The sequence below is a fragment of the Saccostrea echinata genome, unplaced genomic scaffold, assembly GCF_033153115.1.
Source record: "Saccostrea echinata isolate AGI-Se365-2 ecotype Australia unplaced genomic scaffold, CSIRO_AGI_Sech_v1 ptg000002l, whole genome shotgun sequence".
NCBI classification, from domain to species: Eukaryota; Metazoa; Mollusca; class Bivalvia; order Ostreida; family Ostreidae; genus Saccostrea; species Saccostrea echinata.
In genome coordinates, this window is record NW_026889751.1 from 24060586 (window position 1) to 24085972 (window position 25387).

General features: G+C 32.6%; 1 protein-coding gene across 1 annotated transcript in view; it reads left to right on the forward strand.

Moving 5' to 3' along the window:
• Positions 1-25387, forward strand: part of LOC133178171 (uncharacterized) — a 78885-nt gene that overhangs the window by 25327 nt on the left and 28171 nt on the right. Inside the window, exons 8-27 of the mRNA XM_061312918.1 lie at positions 489-586; positions 2325-2371; positions 3739-3793; positions 5553-5628; positions 5712-5796; positions 6054-6340; positions 6466-6520; positions 6632-6778; positions 7005-7231; positions 7380-7510; positions 10502-10683; positions 10877-11022; positions 12863-13192; positions 13311-13453; positions 13575-13645; positions 20642-20802; positions 21011-21180; positions 22325-22499; positions 23864-24462; positions 24926-25185. Of these exons, the coding sequence (XP_061168902.1) occupies positions 489-586; positions 2325-2371; positions 3739-3793; positions 5553-5628; positions 5712-5796; positions 6054-6340; positions 6466-6520; positions 6632-6778; positions 7005-7231; positions 7380-7510; positions 10502-10683; positions 10877-11022; positions 12863-13192; positions 13311-13453; positions 13575-13645; positions 20642-20802; positions 21011-21180; positions 22325-22499; positions 23864-24462; positions 24926-25185 (3445 nt within the window). The remainder of the gene's footprint in view (positions 1-488; positions 587-2324; positions 2372-3738; positions 3794-5552; positions 5629-5711; positions 5797-6053; positions 6341-6465; positions 6521-6631; positions 6779-7004; positions 7232-7379; positions 7511-10501; positions 10684-10876; positions 11023-12862; positions 13193-13310; positions 13454-13574; positions 13646-20641; positions 20803-21010; positions 21181-22324; positions 22500-23863; positions 24463-24925; positions 25186-25387) is intronic.

Sequence of the window (25387 nt, forward strand, 5' to 3'; positions counted from 1 at the left end):
ATACATGCATGTAAATTACATGTATATATCTTCTGATAATGAGCTAAAGTTTCAGCGATTTTCGCAATTACGGAAACTTAATTCAAAGAACACATTAGAAGGAGTTAAATTATGCATCAGGGTTTTTCTTCCTTTTGACAAAAACACAAAGATGAGGATTGAAACACTTTTTGGTTTTTTGTGCACACTGTTTACATCGATTGTTTAATAAATTGAATGTCCTAGACTGCTAGAAACTTGTCATTTCATATTTTTGGTTTGAATTAATCGTCTCTGCTATACTGTAAAAACTCCACAAGACACATTACTGATACACCTGCTAAATACAATTCAATATTTGTATGATTAATAATTTGAGTATTTTCTCAACACAACTTCAGGAAAACCCAATGTACTGTGATTGTTGATGATGGGTTTTGTCACTATTTCTTTCAGATTATTTAGAGCGAGTGCTATAGGAAATTCCGTTATAAAGTCATATTTTGCAGGTTCTGCATTATAGCCATGATGGAGTAATTGAATATGTCAAAGCGGACGATAAAGCTATTATTCAAAATAAAAACAAACATAAACCACCTGAAGCAAGGTAATTTCTGCAGTTCTTATCATAAACCAATTTTACTTATATATCAAAATACATGATTGTATTGATCATTACGAGGGCAATATAATGAAAAAAGGTAAAGAAAAAGAAACAGTGATCGATTAAAAAAAAAAAGATTAAAAAACCCTACCAAATAATCCCATAGGTGACTATAGCCAGGAGGAGTAAACTTCCCCTGTCGACCGCTCATACCGACCGTGATCCCTATTTATTGATCAGATAGGAGGACTATTTAGTGAAAAAACAAAAAAAAAGTCTAACAATTAGTATGAAATATGGCAGTCAAAATACGACCCAATGATAGGTTATATTTCTTAATAAGGTCATTATAACGATCAAAGAATTAACGCCATGCTGACTTTAAACGTGGATTTTGAAATCCTTTTAACATCAACTTATATGTCAGTAGCCTACCTCGGATAAAGTATTGATCGTACTCAAAACATGCTCTTGAGTACCGAATAATTTGTGTGACATAAACAGAATATGTAGTTGATGGCGGATTACTACTATTTAAAAAAGGAAAGTTGACAATGGAAAAGCTGAAATCATCTCGGTTTGTCATACAATTTAAATGTTAGTTGGTCCTTATCGTCTATAGTCAGTAAAACATTCAAATATGAAACAGACCTGGTAGTCTCTGTGATGTCTTCAGTTTCGATTTCACTAGGATATATCGAGTCAACATATGAATTTTGCAACTATTGTTGACTGATAAAACGTCGTCGATATATCTGAATGACGAGTTGAAGGCCACGGCAAATGTTTTCTTCTTTTCATGTAAAAGTTTTTAAATAAATTCGGCTTTATAGGAATGTAAAACAGGTCACTAATAAAGAGGCACACAATTAGTGCCCATCGGAATTCCAACAGTTTATTCTACAAATAGGTTCAATGAGGAACTCCAGCATCCATTTAATATTAACTTCAGTGTACTTGTGTTTAGAATCAGAGTGATTTTTAACGAAGTTATTTTGTTGATGACTATTCACATGATATGAAAATTTCCGAGTTCCATTTTTATTGAGAAGCAATTGTCTATAATTTAAAAATCCTAGTGTGAGGAATGGTTGTTAAAGTGTTAATGTATTCGATGTTTTTGACTTTTGAAAAAAAGTGTTATTCTAAATTTCTAAAAGTTCTTTGGGGTTTTTGAGAATCAACATTTGATTTATACTACTTCTCGAATACTAGTATGCTGTAGCACAGTAGGTCTAAAGTTCCTCCTTTACAGCAGTTAATATTTTTGTTTGGAGTAAAGAAAGGGGATTGGTAGAGCATTTGCTGGACCCGGCAATGTTTGTTTGTAAGGATTTTTTTTTTAAGTCTTGGAATCCAGTGGGTAGGGTAGATCGAACTTACCTTAGTTGACGGGGATGTTAAAACTGAAGTATTATGCTTTGTAAAGCAGTTATTTTCAGCATTCGATAACATTCAAATATCTTCACCTGATATTCAAGCAACTTTGGGTACTGGTTTGTACTTCATTGTGTTAAACTTCATTTATAAGGTATTTGTGAGATCGCCAAGGAAAGGAGTACATCATCATAATATTTCATTCTCTGAGAGAAAAAAGTAAATTGCTTTTATAGAATAGTGATTTTCAAAACTTGCATATATTTAAAAGAAGGGTTCAATAAAAAAAAAATCTATTTTGAATTATTACCTCTAATACGAGAAGCCAAAATTAATATTTATTTTTTCTTCTACTGATCCACAGGCATTCCATTCCGGCCGAAAAAGAAATCAAGGTGGAAACAAGCGGTGGTAAATTTTAAATGGTCTTCTATTTCTTATCTTGCTGCAGAACTGTAGCTCTGTGGTTGAGAAAATTCGGATAGAAAAACCAGAGTGCTACAGATCCAAGCATTGCAAAACCTTCGATTTATGGCTTCTTTTTTACGCTTCGGTATTATTATTTGTGTGATTTTTCCTGCCAAAAGCATGTTACAAGTTTATTAAGATATATATCACTCATAATCTTGATACTTTATTTATCTTTCAACGGCCCCAACAGCCTGTCCGCAAAATGGATGTCTGAATGCAATTTTTAGTAACTGATATTCCAAGGCCAAATAAGGCAGATTGGGACCATTGAAAGGTAAATAAAGTAACAAAGTTTGGATTAAAATATATGGTTAATTAATAGACACCATGTTTTAGCAGGGGGGGGGGGCATATAATACAAGAAACAATACCCGGGGCGTGCAACAAAAACGGGGGGGGGGGTGTAAATCGAAGATTTTTACAATTTGTTGGATCTGTATGTCTCTTGATTGTCTGTTCGAATATTCTCAATCAGAGTGCTACAGATTTGTGCTATTCTATTCCAAGCTTATGATTTAAAATGAGGTATTTACCACAGTAGTACAAAGGTTTTACACTAGCATTCTTAAAAAATAACTAACTTGAACAGATTTTACTCATGGACAACAAATTAATCAATGATTTTTTTTAAATAAGGTACAGAATAACACTTATAATTCTGTAAATTATTTGCATGCTTATGAGGGATTTGTGGGTGGGTGGGTGTTTTTTTTTCAAAATTGCGGGGTTTTTTGTCCCATTTATTGATTATTATCATTATTTATTATTATTATAATACTTCTGGAGAATTTAATTTGATGAAAGTGGTAATTAGAAGGATTTTGTTTATTATGTGGTGAAAATGAAGTTCATCGAAGTTTAAGGAAAATAAGTCTGCAGTTAGATATATCTATACTTAATTTATGAATAATCGTGAACAGAAAGAAATTGCAGTGTTATGCTTTGAAAACAGTATGAAACAGATTTGGTGCGATGCATTTTCCGTAAAAATATAATTTGCAAATATAACTTTTAAATGAAAATATAGTCACAAAGATTTTTTGAATTTCTCCGATATCTATTACTACTGTAAATCCCAAAATCTTTTTTTATTACTGAATATAAAACTGATACAAAAGTTATTTTTCAAGTCTTTTAAACCGAAAAATAATCTTCATATCTTACTTAAATTATTTAAATCATTACTGACGGTAAGCACATTGGTTTATTTTAATCGTGTTTGAGTTCATGGAAATAAAAACAACTCAAGCATGTACATACATGTATCTTAACCATTTTGAGTAACCCAAGTTTATTTATGAAATTAGAAGTCAAAGACATCGAATCAAACACGTCAACGGAAGTACAACTTACTAACAAAATGTAAGTATATTTCACAAAATTCAAGCTGCTTAGAAAGTTTTTGAATTATAAGGTTTAAAATAATATTTTTTAATTCATATTATTGCTTCGTTGTGACGTCTACTTCATAACGTTTTTCACATTGCGTGAATATCATATGAAGCCATTATATTACATTTTGATTAAAAAACTAAATATGTGGGTTTATAATACTTAAATATTTTTTAAAGTTCTAAAACATACCTTGGAGGATGAGGCTGCGTAAACCTACGTGAAATAACCGTGTCTAACTTTGTTTATCATGTATTAATGTATATACACTGTACCTGAGTAAACAAAACACATAAATATATCTTAATGTTTAAAACTAAAAAATGAGCAAGTTCGGAGTTTGATGCAAATGGTTACAAAATTGATGAAAAATGCAAGAAAGGAGAAAAGGTATCAATTTTCTGTGACCTCGGTAAGTGCATAAATACAGAAGGTAACATACCATATTCATTTTTTTGTCAGTCATCTACATATTGGACAAAATTAAGTTCAAAGCTACGCCCACTCACCCTTTGCCATATAAATAAACTCTTACAATATTCTTCCTAAAAGTATTATATAAATTGAACTCTCTTGTGGTATTGAAACGAAACTAGGAATCAAATTGATTTATCCCATTCTGTCCTCTAGAAGCTTTGTGATAATTACTTCCTGCTTAGTTCACCTTTTTGATTCTCAGAGATCACGTGATAGTGTAGGGTATAAGCAGCGATATTAGAGCTCTTAGTCAGTTCCAGACTAAAGTCGAGAGAAGTCAGTTGGTTTTCAGTTAAGGTGAGGAACATAAACTTGCTTAATAAAGTCTTATGTGCCTGTATAAGGCTTTCGAGACTTTGTTGTGTTTTTCAGCAAATTGGTAAATATTTTTGTTTGCTTAGCTAGGAAGCGCAGGCGCTCCAGGACAGAATTGGATAGTTGTAAATATATTTGATTAAAATTCTTGATTGAGAAGTTCTAACAATTATTTGATTTATTCCTTTAATTGCTCAGACAGAGCAACCGAATCCTCGAACCCAGAAACGTTACAGTATGAACATTCTTTTGATTAAACTAAAAATATCAAAGACTTGGTAAGGACTAGATTTGAAGGAAATATTGTATAGCCAAATTGAATGCTATTGATTTGCTTAAATTGTTGTTTCGTGCAGTAGCAATCACACCTTAAAATTACATTTGATTTAACGCAAAGATTTGTGAAATCCAGAGGGTATTTGATCAGGATCAAAAACATTTATAAATTACATGATTTTGAAGTCAAGTTTACTTATTATTAATGAATTATAAGGATAAATTTGTTTGTTTGTTTAAATTTTTCACTCATTATTGAGACGCCATCACTTGCCGGTAGGACTGCAAATTTAAACCTGTACTCGGTACTTACCGCCTTTGAGCAGTGAGGGATCTTTTTCGTGACAGCACTTACTGCGACATGGGACCTCGGTTTATACGGTCTCATCCGAAGGACCGGTGTCCATGTCCCGCAGTGGGATTCGAACCTGCGACGTAAGGATCAACTCCTTACTCCGCAACTCTAGAGCAAACGCTATAACCACTGCGCCACGCGGGCGACAAGGAATAATTTAGTTTCGTTGGAAATATGCCTTGCTAGTCAAACAAGCAGAAAGTTAAAGTCAAGGCTTATGACAAAAGGAGTCAAAAGCCGTTTTTAAATGTAATTGTTGAAAGAAACATGTACCCCAAAAATAATTCAATTTTTTTCCAATATCAGAATATTAAAAACAACGAACTCGATGTCCCCATTGAAGGAGAATGTGAAAATAAAAGAAAGCATCGTCGTTCAGCAGGTGAAAAAAATTCTTTAAATCAAACTATTTATGCCTTTTACTAATAACATTTTATTTTTTTTCTTATTTTGCATTATTCGTAGGAAAAAAGTAAAAAAGTTGGCTTGTCTGAAGTTGGACAAAATATTGAATCCAACGTTGCTTGTATTCAGTCTTTCAGAAACGAAGGTAATGAAGTCATAATCATTAAACATAATGTAAAATTATTATTATCATTATCCTATCTCTTCTCTTAGTTACGTACATTGTCAGAATTTTCCAAATAAAATTATCTTTTAATATCTTTCTTCATACGACTTCAGAAAGATTTCGATATAATATGTTGGCTGACTGGAAAATAAAAACTAAAAATATTTTCAAGAATAAAAAATGGGTTTTCCAGAAAAATATTTGTTGCAATAATATTCTCTTACGTTACTTTTTAGGTAACCGAAGTAGAACGGATTGTTTTGTTGAACTCGTGCAGATAATGAATCATCTTGAGAAAGCTGATTACGAAAAAGTCGCTTTAAGCGAGTTATCAAAAGAGTGCAAATCAAATGATTCAATGTGCAGTGGTCGAGTAAATGTTTTCATTGATCTTTTATTCAGCGAGGGATCCAACCTTACACAAAAGCTTATTATCAAATATTTTTTAAAAAGCAAAAACACCAACGAAACGAACATTATTAGAATTTTTTACCATATATCGGAGTTAAAATCCCCATCAATGGTAATGTTGCAATTTGTTACACATTTTCAAGTATATTTTCTAGAAATATTATGGATAATGTTTCATTTTTTTTACAACCAGCCCACAAAATTAGTGTTTAGTGAATGTACTTTTTATTCTTGAAGGCATTTATAGAGGCTGTTGAGGAACTTTGCTTAGGGCAAAATCATACCAACATAGGTATTTATAGTAAAGGAAAAAAATCTTTATCATATCTAACGATTTCAATTTATAAAGTAGCCAAACCCGTTATAATGGAATTTTTTAATATATATTTTCATAACCTTACAGGTTTAATCACCATGACAAACATCCAAAAACATGCTTGTCTGGCCCTTGGAACATTGATAAGAACGCTTAAAACAAATTCCCATCATCATGTTAAGACAGAAAGCCTTTTGGGATCCTTACAAAATTGGCTGGCTCCACATAACCAAAGTAAGAAATTTAATGTTAAATGTTGACAACTGAAGCACATGATAACCAAAATAGTCTTGAAATTACCTAAATTTATTATTGCTTTAACTATTCTACAGTACAGTATAAAGTTTTAAAAAGGGTATCTTTAAAGAAAGAACTTGAAATGAACATCAACACATTATTTGATCAATTTTGTACGTTATACACATACATAATACATGAAGGTAATCTTTTTTTTTTGTAGCAAAATACAAAGAAATGTACAAAGTCAAATGGAGACAGCGCCGTTCAGTAGACTGGTTTGATGAAGAACTTCATAATTATACGTACTCCAAAATGGTTTTAATCCATGCCTTGGGAAATTCCGGAAACGCTAGAGACCACCTCCTGACATACATGAGACCTGGCGAAGGAGACAACAGCTGGAGAAGGGCTGCTATCTTAGGAATGAGGCATTTTAACTGCACAGAGGTATTCCATAACTTAACATACTAGTAAGATTTCATCAAAGAAAGCATAATAAGGAAGACAGTAAACATTTTACCCATGATGTGGGTTCGATATATTATATATACCTTGAATGTACTTTGTATAAATAATGAGAATGCATTTATTTTAGAGTTCAGCTGCTTTACTTCTACTGGCTCTTAACGACGAATATTCTTTAGTGCGACAGCAGGCAATGGATCTTTTTGAAAGGCATCCTTTGTCAAAACAAAATGTTTCACAACATCGAGATATCATTTTGAGGTAAAAAAAAAAAAAGAATATCCCTAAGATAAATAACACTTAAACCATATGCTTCTTACGCGGACACATATTTCCGAGTTTGTAATCTATATACATATATTCGGTGCAGGATGTACCGTATATCAGGTAATTTTGGGTCGAGAATCTAATTAAAATCTAATTAAAATCAGATCATTTGATCGTTACACAAGGATCTGAGGAAACTCCATTCAAGATCATTTCCATGTGACCTTTCAATTATCCAATCAAGCATTTTCTGGTAAGAATCTGACAGTATCTTGAAATTCAAATACAAAAGGATTAGTCCTGATGATATAAGAAAGGGCAACAGTTATATGGTTTCTTTAGCCTGTATTTCGGATGTCCACACATGTCTTTTTCTTTGCAGAAATGCAATTAATATTTGCTTTTGAACTGTTTTAGCTCTCTGGTTTGTACTAAACGTTTGGATCTTTTCTACAGCTACTTTTACTGATACCTCCATTTTCCCGAATGTCGATTAATTACAATTTCTCTGATTGGTCAAAATTTAAATGAATATTTATGTTGCAAAGGTCACAAGCAGATGACCCTGATGGGGCCTTCTTCAGATCCTGTGTAGCTATCAAAAGATCTGATTTTAATCAAACCTGGAATATTTGGCAAATTTGATATCAAAAAGGAGTTGAAACATTGACGTCTTATAATATTTTGGCAGATTTTCACTTCCATACTCTGTTTAAGAACTTAATAAATTGCGATAATACTCGCTATTATTTTATCGCCAAATTTATCACATATGTTCTCGAGCTCGCCAAATTACCAGATATACCGTAAGAGTCTTCTTTTGTACTTGGCAAGTGTAGAGTATGCATGAAGAATGCCAAAGAATTATAATTTATCCCAAGATTTTGTTTTAAAAGGCATCAGCTTGATAAAAATGTTTGATAATTTTACACAGGCATTTATCTTTTATTGATTAAACAAGTGTATTATTATATAAATAGTGCACGTTTTTGCGGGTAACAGTTGAAATTGACACCCCAAGGAAAACCATTGTCAACCGACGCGTCAGCGTCGGTTGACAATGGTTTTCCTTGGGGTGTCAATTTCAACTGTTACCCGCAAAAACGTGCACTATTTATTTTATTATACTGAATGTCTTATTGATTTCGGATGTCATTAAAAAAAATAGGAGATCGTCGTTAAGTTCACGCTTAGAAAGCTTTCAAACTCCCCGCTTCTATTTTATCAATAAGAAAGCTTCGGAAAAGATTTACCAACCTCTTTATTGTTTGTTTGCTACTCAAAAAGTCCTTTATCATCTAAAGTTTGCACTCGCAAGGATGTTTCGTCTGTCGTTTGTTGTTTTCAAGTAAGCTACATCGGACGCAAGCTTTTATTGACGTCGTTTATTCGGCTTCTTTCAAACGCACAACTGACGTTTTGAGAATTCTACGGTGAACCGTACGCGCATGATTTGAACGCATGTGACATTTTCGAAATGTTACCCGTTGTCAAGTCTGTTGCTAACGCTGAGGGTAACATTACGGATTGTTAAATGCGTCTAAACCAATCAGATTTTAGTATTTAACATGAAAGTATAATAATTGGACTTATTGTCGAATCTTCTGTTAATGTAGTCGGCTTTGAGGAAACAGAATCCCTTGAGGGAAATACGAGGGTTAATTCAAAAGTTCGTGGATTTTCTTTCTAAAATTTTACTGTTATGTGATTAAAGCAAACAAAAGACATATCTATAAAAAAGAGCCATTGTGCAGCAATACTGGAAAATTTCACCAATTACCATTAAGGTCACGTGAGCTTTCTAAACATGGACGGCTGTAAAATTCCGGGAAGTTAGGTATATAACGTAACGTTCTAGAAGAATCTCGCCCTTACGTTCAAATCGACCTAGAAATTCTACAAAACACTGCATTCTTTTCTTCATTTCTGCTCTCGGGAAAAGCATGGGTACCCATCTCGCACCCACTTCCTTCATATTACGATCATTTTTCATAATACACTCCGTCGTTCCGTATGATGTTCCGATTTCAGTAACAATGTCATGCACAGTACATCGGCGGTCCACGTCCATTAACGCTCTGAATTTGTCTATGAGGAAAAACGACCTTTCAATAGGCAGCCATACCTTTTATCATCTTCCACGGAAGTTCTGTTTTCCTTAAATTTCTCACGCCAATTGAAAACCAGTTGCTTACTGCACTTTTGTCCTGTCAATATCATTAATATATGCGTTTAAATCGTAGTGTTTTCGAGATTGTCACAAAACTTACAACCTGACTAAATTTCGACGTTATCTAACGATGTCATGATGAACAAGAAATCATCAGTTTGAAAAACTAAACATCCAGTAAAAGCTATTAAACTTTCACACGAATGTTTATAAGAGTTCAAGCAATCGTAATTATGACATCGTTTTCGTTTTATATACCACTTAGTGCGGGTTTTTTTCTCACAGTGAGTATTAAGATTTGAAATGAAAATGAACGAATAAATGTCTCCACCGCATTTTCAAATGGCAACTGCCAAAGTGTTATCATCATGAATATTTAAAATATTTTTTATTAAGAAAATTCAACAAGCGTGCATATTTTCATCTGTAATTTCCAATCACCTCCACTAATAAATTAATAAAATATTAAGAAATTCAATGAACTTTTGGATCAATCTTCATAAAAGTGATGCCCCTATTATTTTAAGTTTTTTATTCTGGTGATAGTTACTGAATAAATTTATTTGGCAATATTAAACGCTTAAGCAAAAGTTAAGATATCAGGTCAACTTGTCTATGTTTACTTATGATGAACGAGTGACAAACATGAAACTATTTTCGATGCTTGTAATTAGAATTTCCTTTAAATTCTGTGCAAACATCTGCGTCTTCACATATATTTTGAGAGAATATATGATGGAGCAGGACGTAAAAAAAATTATACCTATCATGGGGGTATTTTATTAGTTATTTCCAAATATTTTTCCTTCTTGTAGCCGAGACTACAGTTATCAAACATTGATGCGTGTGAAGAGGGGCTTTTTAGATGTACAATTTAAAGACGGATTCCTTTTTCATTTAAAACTTCCCAGCATACAATGGAATAAACGACTAGGAGACAGTTCATTTGGAGCGGACTTTGGACTCGTTTTATCGAATGAATTTGAAATAGAAATAAGTATGTTGTCATGGATAATTGCAAAAAGTATACTTATCTTTCACATGGTAAAATGTGCATATATTTACATAATTATTTACATAATTATCTAACATTTCAGAAATACTTAAAAAAAAAACTCTCTTTACCTATTTCAAAATTTTGAAGCTCAAGTAAAATAATTTAAAGTTGTTTTTATAATGAAAACCGTTAGGACCTCTCAGTGCTCATGTCATGCTAAATATCTACGACGATGCCTACGCTAAAGTTATGCTTGGTTGGTTTGGAGTGGAAAAATACCTCTTTCGAGCCTATGCTTGTTATAGGGGACATGCTGGATACGATCTCAACATTCTTAAGGTATTATACATAAATCATATTTTAGATAAAGAAAATAAATATATATAAAAAGAATCGTTTAGATTTTATTCATAAATTCATTGTTCCTGAATTTAAAGAAAGGCTGAAATATATAATTCCATTTATAAAACTATCGAAATCCATTCAAGCTCATTCAGAATATAAAATTAATTCTTAAAAAAAATATTGGAAATTGTAATGTTAATGTCTGGGCCTTTCCTTTACGGTGATTTCACAATGGATCAGACTTGAAAGGTATACGTGTATATTGGAGAAATTCGACATTTTTTTCCGATAGATAATGCCGATGTTTTTGATTATATGTAAAATTAAAATTAGAAGTTGGTATTTTGAGCATAGATCGGACAAAGATATTACATTTGAACTTTAAGTGGCAAGTTGAGATAAAACTCTTAACTGAGTTTTGTTAAGCATTTTACGCAAAACTACAAATAATAATTTATCAGTTAAAAAATACAAAAAAAAAAAAAAAAACAAAAACAAAAACAAAAAAACAAAAAATAAATAAATAAATAAATAAAAAATAAAAATAAATAAATAAATAAAAAGAAAGAAAGAAAAAAAACAGTATTTAGGGGTAGAAACTCGTGTTTCTCAAAGAAGGTGCAAAATATATATATAAAAAAGATCAAAGAATATAATAAAATATTAGCTCAATAAGTTTTTTTTCAGACAGTATTTGTTAATGTGCAAAACCAGGAATTCGAGCGTTGAACTGAAACAAAATGTTTAATATCCCCAAAGCATATGCTACATAACCCGAACTATGGCAAAATTTTGTTCGATTCATTGGTTGATCTCTGTTGATAAAGGCGATATTTATCAAATTACCGGCGTAAGGGGGATATGTAATTACGTTCCCCAAACGAAGTTTGGAAACGTATTATTTTTAATTTCTTTTTTAAAAATTTCTTCTCCGGTACTTTTTGTACGCGATTGTTCTCGGAAACTACTCATCCGATTGAGATGTAACCTTTTTAGGGTTAACAGACATTTTAACACAGAGAATAGAAAGAGTAATAATTTATTATCCCAACATAAACTTTAAAATAGGAGGTGTATATGAAAATAATATTTAGTGTCATACCTATTAAATTCATATTAGAAAACATAATAAAGCGCTGCTTCCTAAGTCAGAATATCACAATATAATATGTGCTTGTTAGAAAACAATACCCTCCATTAGTAAGAGTTATCTTTCTTATAAATATTTTTTTTCAATGGAAAAAAATATTCTACATATGGTACTTGATATATTAAAGCATTTTGAAATGGTCCATAAAATCAAAAATAGAACTTATACAATTTGTAAGGGTTTTAAAATTGGATTTAAATGTTTTTTGTCAAATGTAATAAAACAATTTGAAAAGTATAGACAAAAGGAAACAGAAGTTAGTATTTCCATCATATGTCAAGTTTGATCGAATTGATCACTCAAAGGTCTAAATTATTAACCTCTGGTAAAATATACTGTGAGTAATATTAGGATTTTTTACTTGAAAAGTTATCTCTCTTACCAGAGGGTCGGTCCCCATTAATGTATTTATCAAAGGAAATGATTTTGATAATAAATAAAGAACATATTTACATGTAGTAGATTTCTATGAATGTGTACATCATTTAATTTCATCTCTTTCATTTTAAAAATGTATGACTCTTAAAATTTCTTAAATGAGTGGGGTGTTTTTAAGATAACCTGTTATTTTTATATACTATTTCCCTATTAATGGACTGCTGTCTCATACATCGAAAATAAATAAAATGTATATACATCTACTGCAGACAAGAGAGTTATTATATATCTACTCTTATATTTCAGCATTTCGGAATTAATGGCATTCAAGGCTTGGCCAATATATTTGACAGAATTATCAAAACCGTTATGAATCCTATAATAACAGTTGTTCAACAATTCAAAAATATTATTCAATCGTTTGATGGTGGTATTGAAATCATTGTCAACAACATTATCGGAGTGATGAAAAGCTTCCCAATCCTTTTAGAGAATATTGTTGATAAAATTATCAAGGCCGTTATGAAGGTAGCTGAGTATGGAGGTGCTTGTTGGATTTACCACATAAAAAAAATAATTATCAAAGCCAGATATTTTGTGGAAGACGTTCAGGAAGACCTCACAGATTTCTACAGCGTAAGCAATTATTTAGATTTTACTTACAACATATACAATATTGATCACTCTATTTCAATAACTTCCATATTTTGGGCAATTTTTCCAATTAACATAGTCTCTAGTTCATTTCTTTCAGACCATATCTGACTGTTTAACAGTTACACTTCCTTACGTAGCAAAGAAGTTATTCGATTCTACAGCTGCAATTATTTCAGCTGTGAGGCAGTTTTTATCAAATCCTGTTCAGTCAACTACATTTTTTGGAAAATCATTGTTAGAGTAAGATTTATGAATATATACCTGTATTTCTAAATCGTTTTGAGAACATATTAAGGTACATTGTATTTGTTTCGTGTTTTGCATAAACATTTTTGCTGAGCCTTTTTTCCATGCTTTTCAGGGTTAAGGTCGCAATTCACACGTTTATGGACATAAAGAAAAAAGTAATGGAAACACTGACGTTTCTAAAAGGTATAATATTCTCAAGCTCGGAATAGAAAAAAGAATAATATTTACGCTTTTCCTTAAGCATTCAGTTAATGCTTGCATGTACTGGCTGTTTTAGGAAATACGTGAAATAACTGATAAGGCTAGGAGCCTAGGAATAACATATATTTACTGCAAATTTTAGTCACTATTATATGTTTTTACTGATCTTGCGTTGTAAAACTATTACGTTTAAATAAATAAGACAAATAAAATAATTTTCAAAAAACACTCTCACGAAAAATTACACTTTGTTGCCTCTAATGCTATAAAGAAACTATTTAGAATTTGTAGCTCTAAATAAGTGGTAACAATGGGTCTATTTTAAATTCTGAAAAATGCTGAGTAACTCTCAATGTTCACTAATGATAGGTTACATGATCAAACTCCATCAACAACACAAGAAAAACAATAAAAATATTTGACCTTAAGAAATAAGGTATTGGCAATATCATTCTGAAAATAATTTTCATACTTGCCATGGTAACACAGTATATCCACTCAAAATTAATGTGTTGCTTAGTTTTGGTTAATGCTGTTATCTTAAGGAATAAAAACATGGAAAACCAAGACTGGCAAATATACCTCGTTAGGACCTTGTAACACAGAAAACATAAGAAAAATTGGGATTAATTGCTACATTGTAGTGTAACCATGGAAACGTATACTAGTGACTTTGTGCTGCTTTTAATCAAGAAACATTACTTGAGTCACTTTGAATTGTGCTTTTCCGATAGAACTAAAGTTGAATATCATTGATATCATCATTGTTAAAGTTTGATTAAAAAATGACACCCATGGTTACATGTACCAAGAAGCAATATTAAACCCAATGTGGTAACTTCTTGCATCCAGTTAAAGATTGTGTGGTAGTCAAAATTGAAAGTCAGGTTAGCTTTGGGAATCTACATACATGGATGCGTACCCAAGGAAACAAAATATTTTCCGCCTTTTATGCATATTTTTTTCTTTTAATTTCTATAGCAGCACTCTATTTTAAGAGTTAATTGTTTGTTTATTGTTTAACGTCCCTCTCGATAATTTTTCACTCATATGGAGACGCCATCACTTGCCGGTGGAGAGCTACAAATTTTGACCTACACTCGGCACTTTAATTTGGGCCATTGAACAGTGAGGGATCTTTTTCGTGCTAGCACCTATACAGGGGACCTCGGTTTATACGGTCTCATCCGAAGGACCGGTCTCCACGTCACACAGTGGGATTCGAACCCGCGACGTAAGGATCAACTCCTACTCCGCGACTCTAGAGCGAACGCTCTAACCACTGCGCCTCGCGGGCGACATTTTAAGAGTTAAATTTGAAGAGTTAAAATTTGAATTTTGGAAATTTTGAAACTAGGACCAAACCATTGCCTTTAAAAGTTGGTCAGCGGTTATATAGAAGTGTGCTCTTTAAAAAGATAGGATCAGATTAAATCATGTTCATTTGAAATTTCTTTACGATATTAAAAATTTAGCAACATTGGCAAACAACAGAAATGTTTAGCTCACCTAGTTCACGTCGTTGTCATAAACTTTTCACATTTTCATCTTCTCAAGAACCACTGGGCCAATTTCAACCAAACTTGCCACAAAGTATCCTTGGGTAAAGGGGATTCAAGTTTATTTAAATGAATGGCCACGCCTTCTTCCAAGGGGAGATAATTATGAATTCGTGAAAAATTAATGGCATCGTTTAAAAATCTTCTTCTCAGGAACCACTGTGCTTGAATATATGAAACTTATATGGAAGCATCCTCAGGTAGTGTAGATTCAAGTTTGTTCAAATCATGACCCCCGGAGGTAGGGTGGGGCCACAATGGGTGATCAAATTTTTACATAGGAAAACATAGGAAAAATCTTGTAAAAAATCTTCTTCTCAAGTACAGCAAAGCCATGACTAGTCATATTTAAATGGAAGCATGAAATATGAAGATAAAGGACAGTATTCAATCTCGAAAGATGAAACGATACAATTTTGGAGCAGAGCAAACAAGGACCTCAAAATTTAAAAGATGACTTCAAGCGAGACTGTTGATATCCTTGTTTCATCAACTTGTTTGTCAATGGCTTGCCTCGTTTTAGAAATTTTTCAAACGTAGATCATGCTCTTGCATTAAAAAATCTTCTTCTCAAGAACCACTAGGCCAGAAAAGCTGAAACTTACATGGAAGCATCCTAGGGTAGTGTAAATTCTAAATTGTTCAAATCATAACTCCTGGGGGTAGGATGGGGACACGATGGGGAATCAAAATTTTACATTTAAATGTATAGGGAAATCTTTAAAAATATCCTCCTCAAGAACCAGTGTGCCAGAAAAGCTGAAACTTACATGGAAGCATTCTGGGGTAGTGTAGATTCTAAATTGTTCAAATAATGACCTCCGGGGGTAGGGTGGGGCTATAATGAGGAATCAAAGTTTTACATTGGAATATAAAGGAAAAACCTTTTAAAAAATCTTCTCAAGAACCGGTTAGCCAGAAAAGCTAATTTTTTTATGGAAGCATCCTGAGTTAGTGAATATTCGAAATTATTAAAAAATTTTACCCCCCCCCGGGGTAGGGCGGGGCCACAATTGGGAATCAAAATTTTTACATTGAAATATATAGGAAAAATCTTCTCAAGAACCACTGGGCCAGAAAAGCTGAAACTTACAAGGAAGCATTCAACGAAGTGGCCAAGTGATACTGTAAAATCGAAATGTTTCAGGGTTCAAATTTCCATGATTTGAGGAAAAAATATTGGTTTGAAAGGATTTGATTTCGTGGTTAAAGAAAAAATATCATTCTGTATTATGAAGATTTTACATTTTGAGGAAGGTATATGGGTCTCTTCATACATGTGCCACGTAAACAACGAAAATTAAATCCCCCGGAAATATTGATTTTACAGTTTATGGTTTGTTGAATGTCTGTGATTCAAAGTTTAAAGAACTAGGCACACTAACTCTCGATTCCCTTCTACATTATACATACATTTAATTCAACATTAATGTACATACCTCGGTGTTGAGAGGACTCAATCTATTTGGATTTCAGGAAGCAACACACAATTTTGATAGCGTTATTAGCTACAAGAACAGCAGTTTTGTCTTGAAATGCCAAGGGGGAGAGGAGTTCCCTAAGGTCATATATGATTGATAATTGAATGTTGCTTTACGCTATTTTAGAATTTTTCACCCAAACGAAGAGATTATCCGCTGTCGGTGAAGTGTCACAATTTTGATATATGCATGGTTTCATTATTGACGCGACCTCCTTTTTAAGGTAATATCAAAAGGACTAATGACTTTTACTTTTAACGTTGAAGAATTAAAGGAACAGTCACTAACCACGTTAAATTCCTTAGTTTTTGACGCGGCACTGGGAACAAGAATTGAACAAGCGTCAAACCCTTAGGGTCCATTTTGTACCTGGGATGTTAGTCCATGGATATGCTAAAACTTTTGAAATGAATAGTGAAAGGAGCTGTTGAAAATCTTCCTCTTTTTATGAAGTGTCGTTAAAAGGGGAGTTTTATGTGTACATTTGTGTATTATATTTTTGATAGTATTTTTAATTAAATATATTGTTATATATGCGAAATAAAATGAAATCAAATCAATTCTTATGATATTAACTCATTTTACATACCGGTATGTATTTTTAATACAGCCGTTCTAAGTTTTTGTATAAACTCACTATTTATATGATTAATCAACATGTACAGTGTACTTGCATTAATATTTTTTGTTCATTTAGAATCTTTTTTATTAATACCAACTCAATTTTTATTCAGTCACAAACAAAGTCCTTCAATGTTTTCAAGATTTGATACACAACTGTATTAGTTCAATAGATACTTCGAAACTAAATTTCTTATATGAGCATTTCATGCGTAAAATAGGTAGCACATCTATAAAAACAATACACAATTACAAATAAAACTTAAATGAAATAATATTTTTAAATTAAATGGTGATTAAACATTTTTTCAACATCATACTGTCTGCATTTTGTAAAGATTTACATTCAAAATATGCAGAGTGTGAATGAATCAAAATTCACGTCATAAAAATTATCTTAATCCTTAAATGAAACTATTTTTGTATTTGATACTTTAGTTTGATATATGTCCGAAATAAATAAACAATTTTTGATCATTTAAGTTTAGAAACAACATATAGAAACCTGATGTTTACAGACCAATCCTCAATGTTTCATGACTTGACCACCATTTGTTTTTTCTAAATCACGTGACTTGGGTGATCGATGTTGCAAAACAGAATCATAAAATAAAATGATTAAAGTTACATAAATCATATTTTTAAGTGATTTTATCGTAGGCCGGAAAATGACCTTATAGAAATCCATCCTTTCTATGTGATGCAACAGGGCTGTGTACATTGCCTGTTGCATGCATGCGCTTTTCCTGGGGTGCCTCCTGGTTATCAAGTCTTCTCTGCCAATTCTGTGAAAAAGATACGTATTCCATATCATTTCATCTTTGAGGAAGAGAAATAACTTGGAACTCAGCTGATGGTGGAATTTCTAATCCCTGGACACAAAGTGACAAATTGAACCAAACTCGATAACGCAGAATAACAGGCCCCAAGCTGGAGGTTTAAGTAGGTAGACATTCTAGAAAGATCATCTGGTGACACCAGGGCCTTGTGTTGAGTAGGTCTAGACAACCCGAGATTCATGTTTTGTTTAACCTTTCCAGTTAGGGCCCCATGTGCTTGTTTAAAATCTTTTTCAAGACTATTTCAAGATTTTGCCAATGTCACTAAGATGGCGGTTGATTGCTGACTGTATGACTTTTAATGATCTGTTTTTGTGATCCAGGGCCTGTGATACTTTGTTTTCCAGGTCTGGTTGGACCTCAGCGTAAAATCTTAAATGATTATTTAGTTCCTCGCATGAAATTGATTGTAAATCCCGAGGATGACCAAATTTCTCTAAACTCCAATTTTCAATTTAATTAGGCTTATTTATGAAGCATTACATTGCTTTTGGCTGGTGTTTTGTTTATTTATTTTATTTTTTTTCTTCTGTATATTTGTCAAATATCTTTTATTCAGTTTAAAGTGGGTGAACTATTGTTCAGGTACCTCCATTTTTTTTTTTCATTTTACATGTAATTTAATATTTAATTGATTTAATTTTTATCTGTTATTTATCTTTCAAATTGGTTTTAAAAAAATACATCTTTATCTAATGAAAAAAAAAATGTTTTGATAATTTAATTCCAAGGATCTTTTATATGTTACATATTTGTTTAAAAATATTAATGATTAATTTGACATGCTTTATCTCAAATTGCAAACACTGTTTCATTTCATTTTGTTTTATTTTCATTTGTATTTTTAGTTTGTTTAATATGTATATTAATTGTAGGCCCTTTTTTGCTTTGGTTGCCGAAAAATGCTTTTTAGATTCAATGTCACCTAGCTCCTCAACTGTAAGGTAGGAGCTAGGGATTCATCGAAATCGTGAAACAGACGATATATTGAAAAAGGATGTATTTTTATGTCATCAATATGCGGGTTTTTTTAAATTTTGTTTTACGATCTATTTTATTTATTTGTTAATTTTTACTTGCAAACAATAAATTGAATACAAACACGAACGAAAACAATGTGAATAATTTTATTTGGAAATTCCCGTTCTATGAATAGGGCTAAAACTTGAAAGGTGAAGTTTGCACTCTAGAGAAAATTAGTTTCGGCTGCTTAGTGCAAATGAACTCCAGATTCTATTGATGCGGTTATCAAAAGAATTTTCTATCCAATCAAAATCAATTGTTTTACAGAAATTAAATGCTTTCAATTTTATAATGAAAAAGACAAGTTTAACCAAATTTATAGAGTTATCTCTCTTTGTTTTCCCAAATCAAATATGTTTTGTTTTTTTTCGAAAATTCATATAAATATCTATATGAATATGAAAAATCATTAAAAAACAAAACTTTTTAAAACACAGCCTTTGAAAACTTAACTTAGAGGTAGTCGACAGAACAATACTATCGTTTAAAGACTATTCGCAGTTTTTCATAAAATAATATTTTTCATAAGTTTTGGACAGACCCAATATCAAAATAAAAAAAAATTATCAATGCTTGATGTAAATTTTGGTACTTCATAAGAAATCGCATTATGCTTACTCCTCTATGGACTTTTGAGATTGATTACTGTTCGTTATCTCCATATTTGGTTATATATTCAAAACAAACAAGCACTCAAAATAAAAATTTCTTGTCAAAAATCTGTTTACCGCAATGAAAAATCATCTAGTTTTAGGTGATTATGCGAGGATGAAAACGTGAAGGAATGATGACAATGAATCGATGGCGCAATAATGTGATGAAGGCCGATGTTGCAATGACAAGATGATGCGATGGCGATAATGCGATATTGCGATACCGATGAAGCAATGTTCACTACCGTTCTATCGCACTATCGTCATCGCATTATCGCGCCATAGCATCGTCTTAATGCGCTATCGCAGTCAAGTCATGGTCATTGTAGCATCATCATCATCGCAAAACGCACCGCTGCGTTTTATTCAGGGTGCTATCGCACTATCTCGTCATCGCAGCATCGCTTCAGTGTCATTGCATCAGTGTTTCATCGCTTCAACGATCCAATAGTCAATGTACCATGGTGGGAAAGTGATCTCCCTGAACCTATAGTCAAAATTATGTTCGCCACAAACGAAGGAAGCTTGACACTACTGTGGGCCGCAAAATAAATGTACATTCATATGAGGATTAAGCAAATCTTTACACTTTTTATGTGTTTAACTTTACTGTTGTGAATATTTATGCGTTAGATTTTAGGGATTCATAATCTATGTAAAAAATAGTAAAAATTTACATAACCTAAAAGTACCCGTTATATTGTACAGATCAAGAGTTTTTGGTGTGTGTTAAAGGGAACATATTACATGTACATGCATTTACATATACGTGTATGTTATCAATTTATTGTTTTCTCTTTAGGTGCTGCACCATTTTGGATCGATTACTGGGAAGATTTTAAGGAGATCCTGGAAGATGTCAAAGATTTATTTCGTCTTCTATCTGACAAAAAAGAAAGCGCATTGAATCTGTCATCTGAGGATGGACTCTCAACAGCACTTACGGATGGCATTTTAGATACGGTGAAGAAGATGCATTATAGCATTTTAAGAAAAATTTGCATGAACCTCTTTTATTGAAATATTATATTCATATAAAGGAAAATTGCAATTTCTTTCATCCATTCAATTGAAATACATTTTAAAAAATGTTTGACTGTACTGAAAACATTTGAAGATGTTAATACATGTTGTCTTGAATTTTGAATTTTCTTTTAAATTTGGAATTCAGAGAGAAGAAACCAATTCATTCATTGAAGAAATGCAGAATTCATTCGGAGACATAACAGCTCAATTTAAGAGTACATTGAGTGATTTAGTATCATCATTTTTCGATGCCTTTCAGTCTGTTTTGAATGCTGTCAAAGAAATCAAGTCCGGATATGGTTCTGTTAGAAATATGTATGTCAATCACTGTAAAAGCAAACACTTTCAGTTGTTTCACACGATAAAAAATTTCCAACAATTGATAGCTTTTACTACCATTCCAATCAGATAGAAGAACTGTGGTATTTTTATGAATATTGTAACACTGTAGCATTGTTGTTATACTTCAAATGGGTACGTGTAATTCTTTTTAACATTTGCTAGAGAACTGATAGTGTCATTAATAACATGTTGGTATGCATTTTATGAGTAAAAAACCAACAACTACCAAAGACTGCAAGTGCATAAAAATAACTCGGATTTTGACAAACTGATGAGTTTACAGCTACTATAACAGAAACATTTGGTCCACATCTATCTTGAGAGAATGAATTCATTAAGTGCTAAATTGATAGTCATACCGTTTGGTCGAACTTAATCAAACATAATACTTCATTATAATTATATAGCATTTTTAAGAACTAGTGTTCTAAACATTTTGTAAATAAAATATTCATCGTGTAATTATATTTCTTACTTGAGTACAGGGGACATAATTTGAACAATGTTATTTGTAGGTATTATGTACATAAATAATTGTTTTTAAATGTAAGAGGGGTGATCAAAAAGTTTACTTCCATAAAAGAAATAAAATAAGGTTTCAGTGTTCATTATTTTTTGAAGTAGCCGTTCTGCTCATGCGCGAATCAAGTGATCCAGGCGGTCACGTGACATGCTCCCTAACGTTCTGTTCACAGAAGCTAAAAGATTTTTCCGAGTCTTAAATTTCGTGCCATGCAATTTATTTTTATAAAGAAGAGTCCATTTGTCAGAAATGGTCAAAACTCGGCAATAGGATGGGTGGATAAGGATATCCTTTCCCAGAATGAATGGTGACCATCACAACCCGAGTCATCTGTCATCTGTCTCGTGTGACTAAATGTATGCCAAATTTCATTCTGGTCTGAATTGTGGTTTTGTAAATATAGAGATAGTTCGCGAACTTTTTGATCACCCCACGTATATACAAGAATATATAAAAATGCAAGCTTTTATTGCATCAGTCTTTCAAATTTTATAACAAGCTATGCTAAAATATTTTTTAAGAACGCTAGTTTCAAATCTCTTTTACTTTCAAGATATACCATGGATAGAATGTATCTGCTATTAATCATTGTAGATTTATAAAGACAAGGGATATCGTGCAAAAGGTGTTTGGATCCAAATTTCATGTAAAATTTCCCAAAAGACGAAGAAATGAGGATCCTTCTTGTGGTATTGGTGTCTGGCCCTCCACAATGAATGGCATATATCAGACAAAGGGAGTTGATGTGCGCGCTTCATTTTACTCTGACGTAAATATTTTAGTATTTTTCTTGAATGCTGTCTTCTATAGTACTCTACAAGGCAAATTCTTCTAAAGAAAGATTTAACCTCATATTTTGTATCCCATACTAATGAAATCAGGATAGGGCCAAGTAGTTTACCACAGCACCATCCAACATCGGCTGCTAGGTTGATAACTCGATAGTGCAATGACGAGGAAGCTATGATGCAATGATTATGATATGCGACGGTTGGATAGTGCGATGACGATGGCGCGATAAAGCGATAGCGAACATCGGCTTCATCATCATGGTGTCATCGTCTGCACATTAAGCATCATATTGTACCATCGCGACATCGCACTATCGCTCCATTGTGCTTTCGCAACATCGTCATCGCATTACAGCGCCATTGCATTATCGTTATCTCGCCATTGCATCATCCCCATCAAAGCTCGATTGCACGATGAATAAATAATGAACTTTGTGGCCGTATCCTGATTCCTTACACATCATGTTCAGTATCGTACCATCGAGCATCGACTAAAGGGTCGATGGCGCAATTTTGGATGCTACAATGGCAATGAAGTTATGGCGCCATGACGATGACGAAAGCGCGATGATGATGATACGATGGCCGATAAACATGCACTGTCCATGCATTGATACGTTGAAAAAAGCGAGACCCTGATTATTAAATCTTAGGGATTTAGGTTTTTTAAGAAGTTTTTAAATTCGTATATGTATCAAGATACACAGTAAAGATATCGGTCATTTATATATTAGAAATAAATAAAACTTCAATTTCTGGCTTTTTTCGGGACTCTTAAGTCAACTCATTCTTTATAATTGAAAATGTTCATGTTTCCGCTGTTTCCATGGCAGTAGACGTCATTTGGAAAGTTTTTAATATTTAATACACGATTAGACCTGATGCTTATTATTTCAGTGAAGTTTTATTAAGACTACCCCAACCATCTGCATGTACGAGAACTTCCTTCTGCGATAAATATAATTGGAGAAATAACAATAAGTCGCCCCGAATTCTTTCGAAGTGACACAATGGGATGAAATCTATTTTTCAAAACTGTGTTTTGGGTAAAATTATCATTTGATCATCTCTAAAAAGGGACTGGTCACAGCAGCCTAGCGGTAGGGCGTTCGCTTCGTTACCGGAAGGCCCTGGTTTGAGTTTCATTTGTCAAACCTAAAATGTATATATAGATAGAAGTGCAAGTCACGGATCATTCGGATGAGACCTTAAAAACCGACGTCTCGTGTAACGGTAGTCGTTGTCACGATAAAGAACCTTCACTGACGTAAAACAACATACAATCAAACTGTTAAAATGATGAATTGTATTTCAAAAAATAATAATTTAACTTCATTTGCAGATTCGAAGTCCAGTGAATGGTTTCATCTTCAGTGAAAACAAAAGACTGCGGATCTTGCCTACTGATGACGATTTTAAAGAATTTGAAATAGTAATAGAAAATATTATTCCAGTCTTGGCAAATGGAAAATTTTTTACGGCAGGTAAAGATGTCATCGGAAAAGCCGATAGATCACCCTGCGAATATAACTGCATACATGTGTCAGTGCGCAAGAGAAGTCCAACTAACAAAAACGATTCTGACTACACTTACATCGATCCGACTCCATTTTTGGACCACCTGCTTCCAACTCCAAAATGGATCTGGGAGTGTAAAGATTACACTTATATACATCAATTTAGTGTGGTATCAGCTGATGCTATTAAAAGGGGAATGCAGAAATTTCCATCGGGAATACCTAGGCCTAAATTTGAAGAAACAAAAATAACAATAAAATCTTCGGCCTTTAAGTACCACTATACTCCTTTTAAATCTGATACTGTATCTTTAAATGATTCGCGTGCTGTCATGGCATGGAACAAGTTAAGAAATGAATTTAAAAAGTCAGTTACAGACTTGAAGGGTATATCCATGCAACTCTTCGCTTCTTCATCTACCAGGTAAGATATATAATGACAATATCATATGGTTGATGAAATTTTTAAATTATATGCAGATATCATTTTTTAAAAAAAAATATCTGATAAAGGCGTTTTAACATTAGCTTTTATTCCTCATATGAGTACTCAACTTTGGAAAATCCAAAAAAGTAAGGATATGCAACTTACTCATAAAAATTAATTTTGGCGTTGTGAATCATACATTCTTGATCAAACGATGAAAGACTTGCTAGCAAGATTCCATGCTGAATTGAATCTTGTCCTGTTTATCTTTTCACTTTGATTTTACTCTCTGAATATTAAAAGTAAGACACAAATGGTTTAACTGAGAATACGAAATTTTGGCTAGGACTTTGTATTTCCATTAAATGTTTATCTTTTAAAGAGCATTATCATACAAAGATAAACTTCTATAATTTTCATTTATATAATATATCCAAATTTATTAAGAATATATTTACAGGACTGATCCAAATCTTTGTGATATTTTGGGTGTGAACGGTTACACACTTGGTAGGATTAAAGAGCTGCTAGGAGGGAAAGTTGAAACAGAGATGAATATAGTTTTTGGTAAACTTACAGAACTTCGTTCATCAATGAGAGCTCAAAATCTTGAAGGATTGCCTATCTCCAAACTCCGGATTTTACGTCCGGTGTCATTTAAAGCAACTTATGGATTAAAATCAAACATGATGTCAAGAGTTCTCGGCACAACTGAATATGGTTCGTGAATACCAATAAATCTTTTCTTAATGTTGTTACATGTAATTTGTTTGTTTGTTTTACGTCCCTTTCGCGAATTTTTCACTCATATTGAGACGCCACCATTGCCGGTAGAGGGCTGCAAATTTTAGACTTATACTCGATATTCGGGGCCATTGAGCATTGAGGGATCTTTATCGTGTCAGTACCTACTGCGAAATGG